Here is a 21629-nt window from a genome sequence, read left to right on the forward strand (position 1 = left end):
GACTGAGAACACTGTCATAGAGGATAGCTGAGGAACCAGAACATTCAATCAGCAAAGTAGCATCCAGTATTTTCTGGGCCTGGTACTGGAATACAGATGCCTGCTGGAGCACTACCGTATTCTGAAGACAACCACGTGACATGGGGGCAGAGGATGACCTAATACTGATCTAAGTTTTTTCATGGATAGAGCTGAAGTAATGAGAAAAACAGCCACACAGCAAGAACTTCACAAAACTAAATTTATTAAAGAAATCTCCGTGGGTATTAGGTCTTCCCTCCCTGTTTTGGCACTAGTATGTAGCTAGTTTTTAGGCATTAGTGTGTGCACACGAATTACCTATGGATCTCATTAGAAAGGCAGATTCTAATTTAGTAGACCTGAGGTGAGGCCCCAGAGTTTTAACCAAACCCCAGGTGACTATCCACTTAGTAGCAAGTGAATGGATGTAAACTCAAAATGAATGTACTTTAGACACCAATGTGAAATGTTTGGAAGTCATGCTTCTAACCAGGACAGGAGGCAAGCTTTCCTGGCCCTGACCCCTCTAAAGTGGTTAGGGAAGTCTCCCCATTTGCTCCAGGCTCCAACATGTTTCAGGACTCACCCAGACTATCACTGAGAGGTAGGGCTGAAACACAATCAGATCACCAAACTCCCAAGAGTCCTTTTTCTACTAGGCCAGGAGCCCAGGGAGTTCAATTTTAAAAATGGGGAGTCAGGGGCATGTGGGTGGCTCAGTCTTTAAGCATCTGCCTTCAGCTCGGGTCATGATCCCAAGGTCCTGGGATCAAGCCACACATTGGGCTCCCTGCTCCACGGGAAGCCTGCTTTCCCTCTCCCACTCACCCTGCTTGTGCTCTTGTTCTCGCTGTCTCTGTCAAATAAATAAAATATTTTTTAAAAGGGAGGGAGGGGAGTCAACTCAACTGAATACATGACATGGCAGGACCAAATGAAGGGTAGGGAGGTTCATATTAAATAGGAACCCAAACATAAAAACATACAGGTAACAACAAATGGCTGTAGTAGTATTAAAGGGCCATTCACTTTCTACACTTATTTCTGAAATGCTTTAAACAAAATGAGCATAATGCTATCTGCTCTAAACAATATACTGTCTCCCCAAGGCAGCTAGCACCCGCCGGCAGAAGTTGTATATATTCACCAACAATTTGTTCTCACGTGTATATTCCAGTTGTAGTTGTTACTGTAATTACAGAGGTCAAGACAAGTCAAGTCCCCCCTCCCGCCATGAAGCTGAACCACAAGAATCACTCCCACACAAGTTTCACTCTGTTTATAATGTGATAGTCCTGGCCCTACAGTCAGACTGGAAAGTGAATGCATGCTAGTATTTTAAGTGAAACACAAAGTATATGGTAATACATTTTATAATTCTCCCCTTTAACCAACTGTATCTGAGCTCTCTGGGTAAGACATTATCACAAAGACAGAAATGTCATATTTCCATAACAATGAAGGCACACCAAAGAGATTTCTGGGTTTTAAAATGACTACAAAGGCAGGTAACAAATTAGAGAACCATTTAATGGCAGTGAAAAGGCCGCCTGAGAAAAACTGAACTCATTAGTCACAAGTGAGTAAATTATTGAACTGAATTAACATGTGTTCAAAATGTAAACCCTAAATGGAAAACTATGAACCATGGGCCAAGCACTGTGTCCAATGGCCAGAGAAATGGTGACTTCTGAACGTCACTGGTTCAGTGACAAGGAAAAGACAAGTAGTTCTACTTTCACACCAAAGGAAGAGCTAACTGATAAGGGTAACGTTTCTCATATACCAAAACACAGAATTAAGCCCCTTTTGAGCCCTACATGCCTGGCACAAGTCTAAGAATTCTGTAAGTATTAAACTATTTAACCTTCTGAGGGCTATCACTTGCCTCCATGATACAGATGAGAAACTGGGGCAGAGATGAACTTGCTTAAGGTAGCACAGCAGATAAAAAGGAGGACAGGGAATCAAATCCAGGAAATCTGCCTCAAACAGCATGCTCTTCTAGGCTTATTTTTGCTTCAACAATCCTATACATTCTCATTTTAAAGGAAAACTGAATCTGAACAGTTAAATCAAAATTTAATCCCAAACATGACACACCGAAGCCTGTAAAATTCCCTTCCTCAGACACGAGTGCTGGTATTATCTCTAGTGAAGAACAGAATTACTAAATAGAAGGGAGCCTCCTGCAACGTGGGAACACTGTACCCCACCTCTAACCAAAGCGCTATATTCAAACCCCAGCGCTATATTCATACCCTCCCCTCTACAATCAGTTTCCATGTGACTACCGCACGCCACAGCCTAACGACAAGAGTGTGGGGAGCACAGGCAACGCTGCGAAGCTCACGCTTCGATCTGCCAGGAAACACTGGCATCCAGAGGACGACAGGGTCGTTACCAGCTATTCCCATCGAAGCTTTAAGTGGCTGGAGGTCCAGGGACTTGAATATGGCCAGGCTCCTTTCACAGAACACACAACAGTAATATACATTTCACTGAAAAGTTTTTATTGGCCTTTTGGATAGAAACGGGAATTTATTTGCCAGGAAGGATGATCCCATCATACTGAAAGAGAAGAGATTTTATTTTTTCACAACAGGAGGCAACAGCAAAGATGGCAGCAATGGCTAACATTTGAGAACTCACATCTGATACATAAATTCAGCTCTGAACCCCACATCCCTTCTGAACTAAGCAGGAAACTGGCCAGTTTTAACAACTGCTACACTGTGCTAAACTGCACCATACCTTGAGGAAAGGGGACTCCTATTAAAGACCTATTCCTCCCCTTCCAGCTACCTGTATATGTGGGGGTGGGGAGAAACCCTGATTTTGGGTGTCCGAACCACCAACCCTGGAAGCCCACATTTGCCAAGGTGCCCAAATACTCTATCTTTAAAGAAACTACCCACCAAATGGTGCTGGATTTTGCACCCCCAAATCCCAACTCCATTCACCAACACCACATTCCACCAGTTAACCTGAGATAAATCAGCTTTACCTTCTGCTGGAACCAGCGCATGGCCTCCTCTTTGCTGATTCTGTGTTTGGCCCCAATGCAGCCTGTCCTGCGCTTCTTGTCTGCGATGCTGAAACCTGGCCTACCCAGCACCTGTCCCAGGAATAACCAACAGTCACCTAGCCAGCTCACAGTCAAGAGTAGACGGACAAGACTCACACATTGGAGATTGATCTTCAAGAGTCACCTGGTGGCCCAATGATTTCCGGAACAAGAGACCCATGATCTCAGGGTCTAATAAACAGTTACCGGCATCCTGGACAACATATGACACTAGAGGTCTGCTTGGGAGGCTGGAACTTGCAGTACCCCCCACTTCCCTGCCCAACTTCCAACAGTAGCTAAGGATTCTCCATCACTGCTCCCCAGTCTCCAAAGCACATTTTAAAAGTAACACTAAAAAAAAAGGGGGGGGGGACTTACTGTAATATGTGCATTACAGAAAACTTAAGATTCTGAGAAGCACAAAGAAATAGTTATTCTTCTCTTCTGCTTCAGCTCAAAAGTGCTTCTTAAAGGCTTGCTGTTCTCAAACCCTATGTGAGGGTGCTGCCATAACTCGGTTCCACACAAGCCAGGACTTCCGGTTTTTGCTGTGTGGTTTCATGATTGGGCAAACATGATGCAGTAACACAAATGGTCATTTCTACATTGAAATCCCTATCCTGACTGAGCAAAGAGACACCTCACCCAACTCATATCTATGTCCTCTGGATGGAACACACACTATCCCCAAGGTCTAAGGGAAGGAGCTGGGAAAGGAGCAGCCTCCATACAGCCAACCCACACACTACATACAGCACCAAACTCTCCAATTTTCAATTCAGTGGGTGGAACAGTTCTTCCTTCCACTTATAAGCCACACTGGTGCTTGCTAGATCCTAGACATAAGCTTCGTGATAGTAGGATCTTGCCTATCTACTCAGTGCTACATCCTGCCACCTGCCACAAACGAGGCACATCTTCCCAAGGGGCAGAACACAAAGGCAGACAACACCCCAGGCTTCGATCCAACATCAAGGCAGCACGCACAAAATAAAGGAGTAGCAGATCCCACTCTCCTCACAGATCAGGAGTAGAGAAGACTAAATATTCGTACCACATAGAAGTCCAGGCCGTAGATCCCAATGCTTGGGTCATACTTGATACCAAGATCGATGTGCTCCTGGATCCCAAAGCCAAAGTTTCCAGTATCAGAGAAGTTATTTTTTCTTAACTCATACTCTCGAACCTAAGGAGAAAAATGCAGCAATCACGCTCACTGTCAACTCAAATCACCCCCACATTACTAGCTTAGACCTCAACACTCAGGACCCCAGAGATGCAATTCGGTATAATGTGATCCTAAACAGAATCTTATCATTTCCCCAAGACACCAAATCACATCCCAATGATGGATGTCATAGAACTTTCCCAACATCTAAAAGACATGGAAAAACCCAGAGAAATCATGAAGAACAGTTTAAACCTTGCTGAGTGCAGGAAACACCCCTTAGAGATTAAAAAATAATAAAATAAAAATTAAAAAGCCAAGGCACCAAAGACAGTACATGAAGTATAACCACCACCACCGTAACTACTTGTTAAGTCGGCACTCTATTATCATCCCAGGATGAGATCAGCCTCACCTTTAGACCTTTCTCCAGGATTTCTTCTGCCTTGGCCCCACGGACTGTGCAGTGGACAGCAATCTTTTCATTTCTCCTGATACCAAAGGATCTAACCGTGTATCTAGCTGCAGGCAGGGGGAAACAAGGAGTCAGGTATCACACTCCCACTGCACTCACCTCTTCCCCAGAACATCATCTCCGTAACTCCTAAGAAACATTAAATATCTACCCACACCCCAAGTGATGGCATTCCAACCAGTGTCACCTACATCTCGTTTCTTCCATAACACAGAAAACATATTTTCAATTCCCAAGTCCTCAGTCATACTTGGGCAATAAAGAGCTCGAAGGGGACACTTGGGTGCCTTTGTCAGTCAAGCATCTACCTTTGGCTCAGGTCATGATCCCAGGGTCCTGGGATAGAGCCCCGCTTCGGGCTCCCTGCTCAGCGGGGAGCCTACTTCTCCCTCTCCCTGCACTCCCCCTGCTTGTGCTCTGTCAAATAAATAAATAAAATCTTAAAAAACCAAAAAACCAAAAAATGCTCGAAGTCATAACGTCTAAGTTTTAGGATGGGCCAAGTTCACAGCCAGAACAGGCCTCTAGAAAGAAATAGGATCACTGTGTTCTAAAGAAAATAAAACATTAATGAAAACACCTAAGATTCTCTAAAGCGTTATTGTAAGGTTGTCCTCATATTACAGATGAAATTATGGGAGGTTAACTTGCCCCAAATCACAGTCGGTAATAAAAGACAGGATCTGAACCCAAGAACTTGCTGTATTCCACTACCATAAAGCAATGGAACTTCAAAAACAAAAAAAGCAACAAAACAATGTTAATGTCTACACTGAGTTTGTACATGGCAGCACTTCAAAGAATTCGTTTGATCCTTCACAATCTTATTACGTGTTATCATCCCCTTTAGATAAATAAAGAAGCTAAGACCCAGAAAGGCCAAAGTCAGACCAGCAAATGATGGAGCCAGGATCTGAACGCAGCCGGTCCAGGTACACAGTTCTGTCCTTAATGGAGCCTATAAATTCCAAATGTGTATCAAGCCAAATACCATTTACGACATTCCCAACATTACTAACTTTTCCAACTTTCCGGAAAAATCTCTACTTGGGACTAGTCCTACCTTAATCTCTGCTAACTCAAAAACCTGGTACTCTAACACCGAACCCAATCTTGAAAGTTAGATACTTCTTGGGTAGCTCAGGAAAGTAATGCTTTTAAGGGACACCAACTGTCACTTTCAAAATGGGTACTAAAGAGGCTGGACGCCAGGCCAATCAGTAAACACGCCGGCATACCGAGCCTCCGGTCCTCTCCCCTGACAGTCACCACTCACCTTTGGAGAACACGGGGGTCTGGCCTGTGAGCTGCTCCAGCACCTTGGCTGCCCGGGTCAATCTGTCTCCACTCTCCCCCACACAGATGTTGAGGCAGAGCTTGCGGATGCGAAGTTCCCGCATGGGGTTCTCCTTTTCACCTTGATCCTGCTGCAACAAGGGAAGCGGGGCAGTCAACACACAACCCGACCCCAGACGGCCGCGAGCCCAGCACCTGTACACACAGCATACCTACTTCTAAAGCCCTAAGGGTTTAGAAAGTATCACGGTGTCCGTGTGGGAGGCACCAAGGCAGAAGACAGCTCGGGACTGGCTTCCCTCCTCCATGCACGGAACGGGTTAACAGAAACTCAGGACAGGTATCGGGAGTTAAAGTTACAGGGAGAGGGGGAACCCCAAGGGGCTCAGCGTGTAGGGTGTCGGAGCGCGTCCGCACTATCCAGCCGACGGGGGAGCAAACAGAATTTAAACGCCGGGGAAACAGGAAACACGTGGTTGTGCGACCTCCCCCATTCCCCTCCGAAGCAGCCCGCTGGCCGCGGCAGGAGGCTAGCGCCTTCCCCAAGCGCAGCAACAGGCTTAGGCTCCCTAGCACCCGGCAAGTCTCAAGTTCCCGGAACGGTTAACAGGTCTGGACACCGTGTGCCAGCCACTTCGTTCGCTCCCCTCGCCTTTCCTGCAGCCGACGGGCCGAGCTTCTGAGCCCTCCCGGTGGCTGCCCTGAGCCCGCTCCTAAGAGGGCGGAAGGGGAGACCACAGGGTTCAGCTCCGCGCCCTCGGCCCGCACGGCTCTGCCAGTTTCGGTACGGCCAGCCCTACGGGCTCCCTTCTTCTAAGGCCGCGGACAAGGCAGCTCCCGCGGCCTCGGCCCGCCGCGGATGAAGGCGGATGAAAGGAAGCAAACCCGGGCCTCAGCTACTCACCGCCATGGTAGAGAACAGGAAGAGAAAGTGAAGCTTCCGGCCCAGGGCCTTATGGGTCGGGAGGCGGGCTCTTTCCCCCGGATACCCTGAGAGCTGCGGCGGAGGAAGAGAGGCGGGAGCGGCGCGGCGTAACGTAGGACTCAGTCTGGTGGCAGCCGCCCACGACCGCGAGCCACCCTCGCGGACCACCGGGACCCGGGCTTTCCAGAAATTCTGTTTTAAAGCTCCCTGAACCGGCTTTTCCTTGAACTTCCGGTCTCGTGGGCGCCCGCCCTTCCCACAGTCTCCGGACCTGGTGGTTCTTGGAATGATGAGACTTCCAGAACTACGTGAAGTCAGTTATGCAAACTGTAATGCGTATAATTTATTCGGTAACATTGTAAATAAATGGAATTTATACAGTGAGAACAGGGATGGCTTAAGAGTCCTGAGCTGTGGGGGCATCTGGGTGGCTCAGTGGGTTAAAGCCTCTGCCTTCGGCTCGGGTCATGATCCCGGGGTCCTGGGATCGAGCCCCGCATCGGGCTCTCTGCTTCCCGCCCCCCACCCCCCCGCCTGCCTCTCTGCCTATTTGTGATCTGTCAGTCAAATAAATAAAATCTTAAAAAAAAAAAAAAAAGTCCTGAGCTGTGGAGAGAGTTTGCTCTTGTCTTGGCTACACGACCGAGAGCAGATGACTAATTAGACCTCGTTCAGCCTCGGTTTTTCTCAGCTTTAATATGGGTACCTGTATCGTAGAAGATTGTTGTGAAAATTGTGTAGAGCACAAAGTTAAACTCGCAAGAAGGGTTACTTTTTTTTTTTTTTTTAAGATTTTATTTGTTTATTTGACAGAGAAATCCCAAGTAGGCGGAGAGGCAGGCAGAGAGAGAGGGAGGCAGACTCCCTGCTGAGCAGAGAGCCATATGCGGGGCGTCGATCCTAGGACCCTGAGATCATGACCTGAGCCGAAGGCAGAGGCTTTAATCCACTGAGCGCCCGTAAGAAGGGTTACTCTTAATATAAACTCACTATATCTAAGCAGCCCTTTACCCCCCCACCCCGCCAAAAAGTGTTAGATATGGTTTATAATCAACATTCATCCTGCACGCACAAAAATGGCTTGCAGATTAGTCTCTGACAGGCTCCAGTGGCAAACAGTAATAGGGCTTTCTGGTTTACGCTAATCCTCAGCAGCAGGACCCACATCCCGGGGAGAACTTGGTCTTGAATCTGCCAGTTTCTCTAGCAAGAATAAATGAGCAAAGAGCTTTGGTGGAAAAGGAGGCAAGCCTCTCGATTCTGCCATAATTCCCTTCTCCCACTGCTACAGGCGAGGTAAAAGCCCCCAGGCTCTTCTAGTTTCATCCAGTAGGGATGCAAGGGACTTCTGGAAAGCTGGGCTGATGGAGGAGAGCAAAGAGATAGCCCCCTCCTCCCAACCTGCACCTTTGAGCTTCCTCCATCAGGCAGCCAGTAGCTAGCCAGGGTCGAGATCCCAGGCCTCAAACCAGCCTCTGGGAGGAACAGAGCCAAGGGAGGGGCTGCTCCAAAACTTGGAAGAAAGAGACAAGACTGCTGAATACAACCCATGATCCTGGATTTTCTTTTGCTATAAAGCATGTTTTTGGAATAATTGACAAAGTCTGAATCAGGTCTGCAGATTTCAGAGGTGTACCCATGTTAATTTAGTATCTTCATTCTGATTACTTGACCTTGGTTATATCAGAGAATATTGTTGGATATACAGTGTTTGGTGTAAATGGCCATCATGTCTGCAGCTTACTTTCAAATCAGGGATAAAGTGGTAAATAAGATTCGGGGAATCTGGGTGAAATGGCCTCTTGCAACTTTGTGACTCAAATTGTTAAACTGAAGTTAAACTAACCTGAGGGAAATATATACCTAGGAAATATAAAACAGCTCATCCTACAAATCTTAGGCTCATTCCCTTCCTTTCAACTCTTCTGCAACGGAACTTCCCTGTAATAGTGCTCACTTGCCTCCAGTGTCCACACCATGTGAATGAGAGTAGCTGATTACCATGCCCAGCAGGTACCACCTCACTCAAACTTCAGCACCCCTGTGGAGGAAGATATGGTTGTTTTCCCATTTTACAGATGAGCAAAGCACACAGAAGGATCAGTAACTTTTATAGACACTATTTAAATTAGGCAGTTTAGCACCAGAGTCTTGGTGTTCATCTAGGAACTGATGAACTTGGCCTGGGCCAAAAGCTGCCCTAGACTTTCCTCTTTACACCTTTTCCTTCCTGTGACCCTAGCTCTCTGGTTCTTGCACCAGTCAGTCACCAGAAGGAAGATGGGTAGCATTGGACTAAGCACCCCACCTGCTTCCTCCTTGCTTACAACATCAAGGTCAGCAGAAGCAGAGGCAAAAAGTCTTGCTGTGCTTTATTCCCATGCCTCAAACTCATCAGCAAAAGAAAAGTGCATTAGCAGGGCAGATTTAAGACCATTCAGGCAAGAGAAGAGTAAGTCTAAGGTTTCTCCTTGAGCTGTTCTTTTCCAGCTGTGGCTCACTGCTCACTTCCTGGCTGCTTTTATGGCAGACTTGGTGACTTTGCCACAAGTCACCACAGCCTTGATGACCCCAACAGCCACCGTTTGCCTCATGTCATGCACAGGGAAGCGACCTAGGACACAGGGCATGAAAAAACAGGTGGAGAATGCTACCAGCGCATGAGCTATAGGACACTGGCACAGGAGGTCAAGTGAGTGATACTCTGAATTATACATAGGAGTGCATTAACTTCAGCAACTCATAGTAGATCTCGTTATATCTATTTTACAGTTGGGGAAACTGGGGCAAAGAAGTAGAAGGTCGCTTTGCTGTGATGGTTGAAAACCCAGAAAGTCTCACACCAGCACTTAGATTTTTAGCCACTGGACTGTCCTACTTCCATAAGTAAAGGTCACAGGGAAAACTTTGCTTTTAGTGCACCCACCACATGCTAATACTAATACTCCCAGCCTCCAAGCAGCTAGCACCTTCTCTGTGCCCATCACAACCACCCATATGATGGATCTCATATACATTCAACTGTGAACCTGGCAATTGCTTCTCCTGGAGGTTCCTGAACGCTTCTCTGATTTCAAGTTATGGAGGGCAAGGCTTTGGCATCTGGCTTCAACCTCATAGTATTTTTGGCAGAGGTAGAAAGAACTAAACCAGCTTTGCAAGATTCATGTGGCAACTTCTGTGGCCCGCCTCTAAAATTAGCCTTTTGAAATTCACCGCCTTCCCCATTAACTGGGAGGCCCTGATGGCAAGGACGTTTTTGTTTACAAATATCATCTAGCACAGAGCAGGCACTATATAAAAGTGCCTACTCCCTATATATTTGAGTTCAGAACATTCTAAGTTAATTTTTCTTTTCTTTTTTTTAAGATTTTATTTATTTATTTGACAGACAGAGATCACAAGTAGGCAGAGAGGCAGGCAGAGAGAGAGGAAGGGAAACAGGCTCCCTGCTGAGCAGAGAGCCCAATGTGGGGCTTGATCCCAGGACCCTGAGATCATGACCTGAGCCAAAGGCAGAGCTTTAACCCACTGAGCCACCCAGGCACCCCTAAGTTAATTTTTCAAACCTAGCCATGCATAATATACTTGGGAAAATCAAAGAAACAGTTTCCTAGGCTGCAGCCTTGACTGGGTGAATCTATCAGGGTCTGAGCCTCTGGGTTTAATAGGGTCCATCAATGGTTCTGATTATCCAGCAGGTTTGAAAACTGCTACACTGAATAAGAAGGAAAAAGAAAAATCCTTACTAATCTCTGCTTTATTCACTTCCTCTAAATCAGGGTTTCTCAAATTGATGTGCATCCCAGTTACCTGGGGATCTTGTGAAGCTGCAGATTTGAGTTCAGCAGGTCTGGATGGTGCCTGAGGTTCTCCACTTCTAACCCCCTCCCAGGGGATGCCTGTGCTTCTGGTCCACAGACCACACTTTGAGTAACAAGGCCCTAAAGTGGCCCTGCCTTGCTGTGTCACCCTAGGCAAGCTACTTTCCTTTTTTTTCTTTTTCTTTTTTTGGCCCTTCTAGTCTGGAACTCTGGTCCTTCTGACCAGGTTCTGCAACCCGGTTTGGGAGTGGCACCTTGGCTCCCTGGCTCCATGGAGCCAGGAGGAGGAAGGGGCAGCTCCTAGGAGCCAAGTGCTGTCCAAGGTGCTTACCAAGGGGCAGGTACTCTGAGAAGCTTTCCACACACATGGGCTTTCCTGGAATCATCTGAATGATGGCCAAGTCCCCAGACTTCAGGGCTTTGGGATTGTCTTCCAGCTTCTTACCTGAGCGCTGGTCAGTCTTCTCCCTGAGGTCTACAAATTTGCAGGTGATGTGGGCCATGTGGCAGTCCAGAACTGGTGAGCAGCCAACTGCCATGCTGGCAGCGTGGTTGAGAATGATCATCTGGAACCCAGGGTGGGATGGGAGCTGGGGAGGGCATCAGCCCAGCATCCTCCAGGTGAGGTAGCCCTGGCCCCAGCTAAGGGGCCAGGCACCTTGAACACTATGTATGTATGTATGTTTGTATGTATGTATGTATCTACCTATCTTGGGGCCAGGCACCTTGAACACTATGTATGTATGTATGTTTGTATGTATGTATGTATCTACCTATCTATCTATCTGTCTATGAGAAAGTGAACAAGTGCACCAGCAGGAGAAGAGGCAGGCAGAGGGAAAAGCAGGCTCCCTGCTGAGCAAGAAGCCCGACATGGGACTCTAGATCCCAGGACCCTGGGATCATGACCTGAGCTGAAGGCAGACGTTCAACTGACTGCGCCACCCAGGTGTCCCATCTTGGACACACTTTAAATTACAGTGAGCGTTTGAACATTTGTAGAGTATCCCAAGTTCTGTGCTAAGTGTGTCTCACGCATTCTAATTTAATTGGCATAGCACAGAGCCTGGATAATTTACCCATGATGAAATAGTAGGACGTGGCGGAGCTGGGGATGAGTGATACTAAAACCTACACATATACATGTTATTTGTGTACTACTTTTCCCAGCCATTTAGAAAAATGCATTACAGTAGCAGCTAACTAGCTTGTTAGGTGACCTGTTGGCCCGAGGTCAGCTGTTTTACCTATCATCACCTCGTGTAATACTCCCAAACTCACTGCGAGATAGTGCCAGCCTCCACCTTCAGAAGCAAGAATGTGCCAGGCGTTGCATTCAGAACAGCCTCCACATTCTAACTCTGGGCCAAAGAAACACCCGAGAGCTCTAATATACAGATTCCCAGTTTCCACCCATGTCTACCAAATCACTCCCCAGAACCACTGGGAAAAATGTTAGGAATCTGCATTTTTGAGATGCATCCCAGGTGATTCTAATCCACCTGATTTGAAACTGACTGCTTTAAGTCTTTAAGACCATACTGTGGAAATGAACGAGACCATTGAACTGCATTGTTTTGTTTAAGGGCAAAGTGACAAAGAAGGTATAGAAGGATTCTAACCTTTACAGTCTGACTCTACCTATACTGCCGGTCAGTGCCCACTTCCTGAATGACCCAGTGAATCATTCTGCTCATAGGACAGCATGGCTGTCTCAGGAGACACCCCTTAAATGGGCCTCCTCACCTGGGAGATGAATCTCGCTACTTCCGAGGGTGGGTCATTCTTACTGTCTCCCACAATGTAGCCCCGCCCGATGTCCTTCACTGACACATTCCTCACATTGAAGCCCACATTATCTCCAGGCAGGACCTCAGCCAGGGCCTCGTGGTGCATCTTTACACACTTGACCTCTGTGGTGATGTTGCAGAGGGCAAAGGTCACCACCATGCCTGGCTTGAGGAAGCCTGTTTCCACCCACACCATGGGCAGGGTGCTGATGCCTGGGGGGACAAAGCAAACAGAGCTGTCAGCAGCCAGACTTCAGTGAGCTCCCAACCCCAAGCACCCCCATATAACATATACTCACCCCCAATCTTGTATACATTCTACAGAGGCAGCCACAGGGGCTTATCTGTAGGCGGGCAGGGGACATGATGGAGTCCAGTGCTTCTAGCAGTGTCATGACCACCATGTTTCCTTCCTTCCTGATGATCTCCCAGCCTTTAAACCAGGACATCTGAAAAAGCCACCAAATGTGCAGCTTGCTTAGCTTGAAGGAGCCTGTCCCAGGTGCCAACATGTATTGAACATGGGACCTCAAGCAATTTTTTAATACATTCTGAGCCTCAGCTTCCTCATCTATGAAACAGATATCACCACCTACCTTGCAGGCTCAAGTAAAGGCACAAAAGACCACACACAATCCACCAAGCACAATGTTCGGCATGTACTACACACCCACTAAATGGTGGCCGTTACTCTAAATCTTGCAGGTGTTGCTCCTCACTTGAGCCAATATTTTTAAGAAGCAGAGATTCCTTGAATCTGATTAGCCCTTAGGTCTCATTTCATCTGCTCGTTATACAGGAGGAGCAGAGAAAACATGCGGTACAGTTAAGTATGATTCAGGAATGAGAATGAAAACAAGACTCAAATACTCTAACATTTATACCTTCTAAAGACTAGATGTTCCCCAACATCTTAGGCAAGGGCAGAATTATTAAGCATAAGGCCTTCTAGAAGGATGACCTTAAGGATGACAGTGCATTGTATACTGGCCTTTTAAGTAGATACCATATTTGCTTCTCTAAAAACCTTGGCCAAAGCTCACCAGAGATATCATCTTTGCCTTCAGATATGGATCAATTAACTGGGATTCCAGTTGACTCCTTTCTATGGGCCAACTTCCCACTCAAACACCAGCCTCATTGATAAAGATAAGCTCTTCTGTTAGTTTGATGAACTTAGCAACTAACTTGGCTCTATGCCAACTCAGAGTCCTGACTAAGCCTATGAGGTCAGCATTATCCCCATCTTAAAGATGGGGAAACTGAGGTCTCTGATGTCACAGGTATTTCTTTTTTTTAAGATTTTATTTATTTATTTGACAGAGAAACAGAGATCACAAGTAGGCAGAGAGAGAGGAGGAAGCAGGCTCCCTGCTGAGCAGAGAGCCCAATGCGGGGCTCGATCCCAGGACCCTGAGATCATGACCTGAGCCAAAGGCAGCGGCCCAATCCACTGAGCCACCCAGGTGCCCCGTCACAGGTATTTCTTGAAAGTGGAGGCTAAACCCTAAATCTACTATCCAGTCCACTGACTGCATGTTTCGTTCTTTTAGCATCTAGAGCATACTAGATATGGCACCTGGGTGGCTCAGTTGGTTGAGTATCTGCCTTCAGTTCAGTCATGACCCTGGGATCAAGCCCCACATCAGGCTTCCTGTTCAAGGGGGAGCCTACTTCTCCTTCTCCCTCTGCCTCTCCCCCACGTGAGCACATACACTCTCTCTCTGTCAGATGAATAAATAAAATCTTTTAGAACATACTATATGCCTAATAAATACCCAAAGGTACAAGAGAGTGAAATCCCCTATTTCACTAGCTGAACTATGTGGTAATACTTAGGAAATGAGGAAATGGGCATCAGAGCTTCAGGTTTCTGTTCTACTGTCATTTAGAAGAGGCCCCCCACCTCCCCCTTCACCACCCAATATAGAGGAACAGTATCATACCATGCCTCCCTCACCCTTACCTTTTTCTTAGCACTTGTCATCATCTACTGTATTACCACCATCCCCAGAAGACCATTAGTGCACCAGCATGGTGTCATCTCGTTTGCTACCACACCTTCAGCACCAAGGACAGTACCCAGTATGCAAATCAACGTACCACCCAAAGGAACACACTGCCCAGTGATAACTCTAATCTCTCCTAAGGACAATTGGGCAGTATGTGTCAGAAGACTCCAAGATAATACCTACCCTTTGTTTCACTAGAAACTTATTCTAATTAAGTTGAGGACACATGCAAGGATTTATTTATGAAGATACTTATAGCAGTTTTTAATAAAACTAGAAACAATATTCTTAGAAGCTGGTGACCTTGGGCTATTAGTTAACTACACTGTGTCCAAGTTCTCTTATTTTACATGGGAATAAAATGCCTTCTTTACAGGGTTGTGTGCATATAAAGTGTTCAGCCTGGTGTGTGGCACATAGTAATCTCTCAATACCATTTTCCCTTAATAAAGGGTATGATCACACAGTCTAATGCACCTTTGTGATCTACAACATAAAACACCCACTAAGTATTCAACATGTTTAAATGGCAAAGTAAATTTAAAAAATAAGTAGTTTTATAGAAAATTACATACAGTTTTAGTCCAGCTGTGGATATCTAGAAAGAACTGCATGAAAACTAGGTTATCTATAAGCCATGAAGTTTATGCTTCCTATCTGCATGAAAGGGTCATTGTAAAAATGTTAGACATCACTTTTATCTTCAGAAAAAGATTATGCTATGTAAATGTGGAAAAAAAAGCTAAGAACCCTCAAGACAGTTGTGGAAAAGATAGGCTTTAGGCAGTAAAGTAGTAAGGGATAGCAGCTAGAATTTGAGCACTAACTGTATGCATGAGCTGATCTCATTTAATTCTTACAGTCCCATGAAGTGAGTCCATCAGGAATTAATATTAAAAATATTAATTCCTTATTGTGGGCAAGGGAGAAAGCTGGGGTTTGCCCCCAGATCTGATGCCAGAGATAGACTTCCTTTGTAGGGAGACACTCATTTAAGAATTTTAAACCCTGCTAGAATCTGGGATCCATGAGCACAGTGACTCTATCTTAGACACATTTATATTGCTCTGACACTTCCTAACTTGCCTAGAGAAGTAGATGCTGTGAGCATGGACTTGAATTCCATACTTTGCCAGGACTGATCAACAGAACTTCCTGCAATGATGAAACTATTTTGTAACTTCACTGTCCAATATGGCAGCCACATGTGGTCGTGGGGCCCTTGAAATATAGCTAATACAACTAAGGAACTGAAATGATTTTATGTGACTTGAATTATTAAAGTTAATACCTGGGTGGCTCAGTTAATTGTCTGCCTTCAGCTCAGGTCATAATTCCAAGGTCCTGGGATCAAGCCCTGCATCAGGCTCCCTGCTCAGTGGGAAGTCTGCTTCTCCCTCTCCTCCACCCCTCCCCTCCCCCACTTGTGTTCTCTCACTCACTCTCAAATAAATAAATAAAATCTTTAAAAAAATAAACTTAATAACCCCATGTAACTAAATGCTACATTGCACAATGCAGCTCTATGCTTACTAGTTGTGTAGTCTTGAGTAACCTCTGTTCATCTGTAAAATGGGGATCATTCACAGTGATTGGCCCATTAGTATGCTATAAACGCTGGATACTATATTCTCAAAGACACTCAAAGATTTGTGTGGGAAGGTTGCATTTAATTAATCCCATCCCAGTCAGTTCTCACCTTGGTGCTGGGTTCTATCATGTTGTTCCCATACCAGCCTGAGATGGGCACAAAGGTGACAGCTTCAGAGTTGTAACCAATCTTCTTGATATAGGCCTTCACCTCCTTGCTGATCTCCTTAAAGCATGCGCTACTGTAAGGTGGCTCTATGATGTCCATCTTATCGACTGCCACAATGAGCTTCTTCACACCCAGCGTGTAAGCCGGGAGTACATGCTCACGGGTCTGCCCATTCTTGGAAATGTCAGACTCAAATTCACCTACACCGCTTGCCACAATCAGCACAGCACAGTCTGCCTGGCCCAAGTGACAGAGGGGAGAAGACCCAACTCAGACTTGGCCAGGGACACCCACTGCCCACCCCCAAAGCAGAGCCAAGACGACTCTGGTGGGACACCCACTGCCCAACCCCAAAGCAGAACCAAGACGACACTGCCCATCCCTGAAGCAGAGCCAAGACGGCTCAGAGCCAAGATGACAGAGGTGCCTGTGATCACATTCTTGATGAAGTCACAGTGACCTGGGGCATTGATGATGGTGATGTAGTATTTTCTGGTCTCAAACTTCCACAGGAGATGTCAATGGTGATGCCACGTTCCCACTCTGCTTTCAGCTTGTCCAGCACCCAGGCATATTTGAAAAAGCCTTTCCCACCTGGGCCTGGAATAAGAGGGAAAGGCCCAGGGTCACCCCTATATCCAAAGCTGCCCCATCAACCAAGAAGGAAGTTCCAAAATGAGTTGAGAGTCAAAGGGATGGGAACAGGGCACTGTATGGAGAGACCTTTGAATTTTTCAAACAATAGAATTTATTACTTGTATAATTAAGTTTCTCTTTCAGAGCTGGTTTGAGAGTCACAGTGACCCAAGGCCAAATGATAAAGTGCCTAGGCAGGCATGTGGACCTGGCACAAGGTCAGCAAGCCCTCACATCAGTAATCGCAAACACGTAAGTAATGCTGACCCTGAACTTGGAGCTGTTTTAAGCACTTAACGTGGGTTAGCTCATTTAATCTCACAACAACTTAGTGAAGTATTATCCTTATCTTGCAGACGAAGTAACAGAGAAATTAACTGACTCGCCCAAGATCATAGGATTAATAAACAACGGCGTCAGGATTTGAACCGCAAAGCATCAGACTCAAGTTCAAAATCTTAAACCCTACCCTATGTTAGTTAAGTGGTATCTATGACTGATAATTAATCATGGCAGCCTGGGGAAGTTGAGCTGTTTTCAGCCCTGGTAAAAGGCTACCAGAAGCTGGTAGCATATTCAAGTTAACATGCTGGTCTCGGGTATACTCTACCACTCGCCAGCTCTGGCGTCCTGAGCATCTGTTCATTTCGCTCTAATTAGAGGGAAGAGTGGAGAAAAGGAAAGACTGGAGACCAGGTGGCTTCCTCAAGAAAACTAATTAGTTTGAAAGATAGAAATAGAACCCACCGTGTCCTAACTTTCGTTACTGTAGGAACTTCTATTTTATGAAGTCCATTCGAGTTTAGAATATTCATTGGATAAGCAGCTATCAAAGAGTGGTCAGGGACCCCGAAACCTGTTAGGGTTTGCATGGTCAAAACTGTTTTGATAATGCCAAGGCATTATTTGCCTTTTTCCTCTCTCATTTTCTCATCATTGTGCAGTGGTGTGTTCTAGAGGCTACATGACAAGTGAAATCACAACAGGTTGATTGCAGAAACAGATGAGAATCCAGCAGTCTTCTACTAAGCCAGACATTAAAGATATCAGCAAAAATGTCACCCTCCCAAGATTCTTTGATTTGGAAAACAGTTATTTTTCATACATAAAAAAGTGTCACATTTACATTAATATAGGAAGAGTTTATTACTATTATTTTTAAGTGAATGAAGCATTTTTAAACCTCAATTTTAATCTTGAATGTCATAAATATGTAGATCTAATTTACATAAACAAACTCACTGGGGTGCCTTTAAGAACGCAGAGGGTTCCTGAGACCAGAAAGTTTGAGAACCACATCAGTTCATTTGTTTTTCCATAGCAAATGGCTAGGCTTCTACCATATTGACTATGGACCAGTCTCTTTCTCACGGTTCTAACAATTTCCTTGGCAGGCCCTGCCACGTAAGTGCCCCCACAACAATTCTGACTGTTCCCGAGGAAGCCAAGATGAGGAGAATAGCTGATGGCACTGATTTATGACCTGTTGATTTTTCTCCTCCGTCCTATTTCTATCTCTGCAGCAGCTGGTTCTACAGACTATTCCGGTCTTGTCTGATGCTTCACCAACTCTAAGATCTCTCACTCCCCTCCCTGGCTCTCCCTTCTCCTTCCCCTGCATGGGCTCTTGCTCCGCCCATCCCAGGGCTCTGTCCCTCACCCTTTCCAGCTCACTCCCATGGTTTAGTCTCTAGCCTGTGTTTCTGTCTTGAGCTCCAGACTTCAAGATTCAGCTGCCCTCCTGGATGTGAGCACAGAAAACCCTGGGGACACTCAGATTTCCCACGTCTCGAGCAGACCCGTTCGGACTCCAGATCAGCTCTGCCGCTGGTATTCACTGACCTTCCAATTGCCAAAGCTGGAAACCTGGGGGCCACCCTCAACTCTTCTTCCTCCCTTACTCCCTCCTCTACAGCTAACTCCTAAGTTCTGTGGATTCCCCTCCTCCACATCCTTGGATTCCACCCATTACTCTCCATCCCCACTGCTGCTGCCTGAGCCCAGGCCACCTCCTCACTTCCGTGGTCAATGGCAACAACCTCCCAACCTGCTTCTCAGCCCCTAGCATCGGGCCCTTTAGCCTGTTCTCCCCATGCTGCAGCAGTGTGCTCTTCCTAAAAAGATCTTGCCTGATTCCCATCATTCCCATGCCTGAAATCCTTTAGTTGCTGCAGGGAAAGTGACCAGGCTCTTTGGCAGGGCACTCAAGGCCCACGTCTCCTGTCCTACCAGGCAATGACTCTCCATTTCAGATGCTCTACACCTGCTGTTTCAATATCCTTGTGATCACTGACACCTACCCCATTTCCCCAAGGCCCAGAGGAGATCCCTTCCTTTGGGAGTCCTTCAAGGCTTCTCAGGACATACATGTTCATTGTCCATGACCTGGGCTCCTACAACACCCATGCTGTTACGGAGCTTACTGTGTGATGGAAGGATGTATGGCCAGGAGTTTCTGGGGGGCAAGGCTTGCCTGCCCTTACCACTGTATCCATGGGGGCTACCCTAAAGTCCATGGAAGATGCATGGAAAATAAATCCTTTCCCCGCTTCTAAATGGCAGCTTTAGCTCCTGAGATATGGCATGGCATCTGTGTCTCACTGGGATTTAAATCTTGCCACCATCCTCAGGTAAGCTATTTAACCCTTCTGCGATTCATTTGTCTCACCTGGAAATGGCAGCCACAGCACCTGCCTGGCATGATTGAGAGGGAAAGCGCCTACCAGCCCAGGAGGTGCTCAGCAGAGGTGAGCATTCTCCTCCCCTACAAGGAGGCATCCCTCCTAGGGAATCCAAGGCTAGGAAGGAGGGGTGGGGAGGCGCAGGCAGAGCAGCCTCACCTCCGAAGTCTCCTTCTCAAACCTGTCGATGGTCCTCTTGTCAATGCCACCACATTTGTAGATGAGATGCCCTGTCATGGTGTACTTGCCCGAACCCACGTGGCCGATGACCACAAGGTTGATGTGGGTCTTCTCTTTGCCCATGCTGGGAGTTGCTCAGAGAGAGGATAGGTGTGCTTGGGGCATGAATTGGTCACTTCCTGTCCCGAGCTTCTCTTCCTTGGGACTGGGTCAGCCCAACCAGCAGAGGGCGAGGCACAAGAGGAAAACAGGTGGCCAGGAGGGCAGCGAGGGGGATCCTTTCAACACCTCACACCTGCGGATGCTCTGGTTCCTCCGATAGGCCCAAGGAGGATGTGCCTACTTTCAGAGCCAGGAGAAGCCCCTCTGTACGTCCTCACACCTAGAACAGACCAGCAGGGCACTGCCCCCCACCCCCTTTTACAGACAATTTCTCCAGCCCGCCCCTTAGGTCCCTTGCTCCTATTGGCCCACTGGCCCTGGGGTGCATGGGAAGAACCCAGCACCCATCTCACAGGGGGTGGACTCTCCCTCTCCAGGCTGGGATAAGAGTGAGCCTGCTGCCCAGCGAAATGAGGCTCCTCTGGGCTTTCAGATGTTAATTGATACACGCACCCACCACCCCTAGTACCAGGCTGGGCATTAGAAAGTGGCTCAAGGGTCAAAGACGGGCCTGGGGTGGGAGGTGGTCCCCGGACCTGCTGTCCCTGAGTACTCAGGCCTGTGTGTTTGTGGGAGGGAGGCGTCTAGGAAAGGGTAGGGAGAGAGGGAGCAAGGAGGACAGAGCTCTAGCCTTTCACATAGGTGCCTTTTGGTCCTGCTTGGGCATCACAAACCGCATGGATTTATCCCTGTCTCCAGCCGCCTGCATACGGCCTGACCCATGGCAAACCCTGAGTTTGGTGAATGATGCAGAATGACTGCTACCGCCTTCAGGGCCCGACGCCTATACGTACTGTCACCTTTATGCGACCGCTAACTCCACCTGAGCGATGAGGAAGTTGAGGGTCTGGAGCAGGTCCGCTGGGGAGAAAGCAGCAGGACTCAAGTTGTCTGACCCCAGAGTCTCCACCAGAGCCCAGCGCTGCCTCTCAGTGAACTCATGCCTGAAGGAAGGCTGTAAGTCTGACCCTACTCATTTCCGAGGTCCCAGCCTCCAGCCCTGGCTTGCTAAATGAACGTTTAGGGTAGGACCTGGGAAGAAGATGAGCAGGGACCAGGGGGCGGGGAAGGGCTGGCCCCAGAATCGAGGACAAGCTACTGGACTGAGGCCAGTACAGTGCTGGCAGCCTCCAGAGGTTCTGGAACTATCCACACATCAGTTCCTGAGGACCAGGCCCTGTGCCTGGAGACCAGTTCGATGAAGGGGACGGTGGCGGAAAGAACAGGCTCCTGAGAAGGCTGACACAATCAGATCGGAGTCCTGGCTATGCCGCTCTCACTCAGTGGTCCTTCAGCCCCTCCCGGTGTGGATGTCCACCAGCTTCTTGTTGTGGTGGTGATTCAAGGAGATAAGCCCCTCACTCATAAATCTTGATGATGCTGATAAAGGCTCCTTTCAAGAACTTATGACAAAGTATAAACACACGGGGGCGCTCTAACCACAAACCACAGGGTAACGAGCTCTTAGAACTCGGGCATCAGTTAGGTGGGAGCTGGGGGCCGCTGGGAGGCTCTTATCACAGCACTGAGCTGATCCCACTGCCCCACCCTGGCCCTCCCTCTTCTGACACAGGTGGTGACAGAGAAATGATCTGTGAGTGGTGGGATCCTGAAGCTAATTTCACCTTCA

The 21629-nt window shown here is 47.2% G+C and overlaps 1 protein-coding gene and 1 pseudogene across 3 annotated transcripts; both read right to left on the bottom strand.

Annotated features, from left to right (window-relative positions):
• Positions 1-1285: 1285 nt before the first annotated feature.
• Positions 1286-7183, bottom strand: RPL11 (ribosomal protein L11). 2 transcript variants are annotated; one of them, XM_080802079.1, is made up of 6 exons: positions 6935-7183; positions 6011-6161; positions 4675-4781; positions 4146-4277; positions 3029-3139; positions 1286-2592 (listed from the first exon to the last, which is right to left on the bottom strand). In XM_080802079.1, exons 1-6 carry the CDS (start codon positions 6938-6940, stop codon positions 2563-2565), a joined length of 537 nt encoding a protein of 178 aa, XP_080658205.1. In that variant the 5' UTR covers positions 6941-7183; the 3' UTR covers positions 1286-2562. The 2 variants fall into 2 exon arrangements, with proteins under 2 accessions (XP_080658205.1, XP_080658204.1); XM_080802078.1 differs by having other exon boundaries at positions 6011-6158; positions 6935-6952.
• Positions 7184-9459: 2276 nt separating this feature from the next.
• On the bottom strand, positions 9460-19960 carry LOC308341739 (elongation factor 1-alpha-like; annotated as a pseudogene). The gene is made up of 8 exons: positions 19817-19960; positions 19645-19666; positions 16703-16940; positions 16281-16577; positions 12869-13018; positions 12526-12782; positions 11111-11345; positions 9460-9569 (listed from the first exon to the last, which is right to left on the bottom strand). The product of its transcript is annotated as an elongation factor 1-alpha-like (transcript).
• Positions 19961-21629: the final 1669 nt, after the last annotated feature.

The sequence above is a fragment of the Martes martes genome (genome assembly GCF_963455335.1).
Source record: "Martes martes genome assembly, chromosome: 4".
Classification (NCBI taxonomy): Eukaryota; Metazoa; Chordata; class Mammalia; order Carnivora; family Mustelidae; genus Martes; species Martes martes.

Coding starts and splice junctions, on each gene's coding strand:
- RPL11 (XM_080802079.1), bottom strand. Junction 4,782..6,010: donor GACCCCCGTGTTCTCCAAAG/GTGAGTGGTGAC, acceptor CCCTGCCTGCAG/CTAGATACACGGTTAGATCC. Junction 3,140..4,145: donor ACGGCCTGGACTTCTATGTG/GTACGAATATTT, acceptor TTCCTGGGACAG/GTGCTGGGTAGGCCAGGTTT.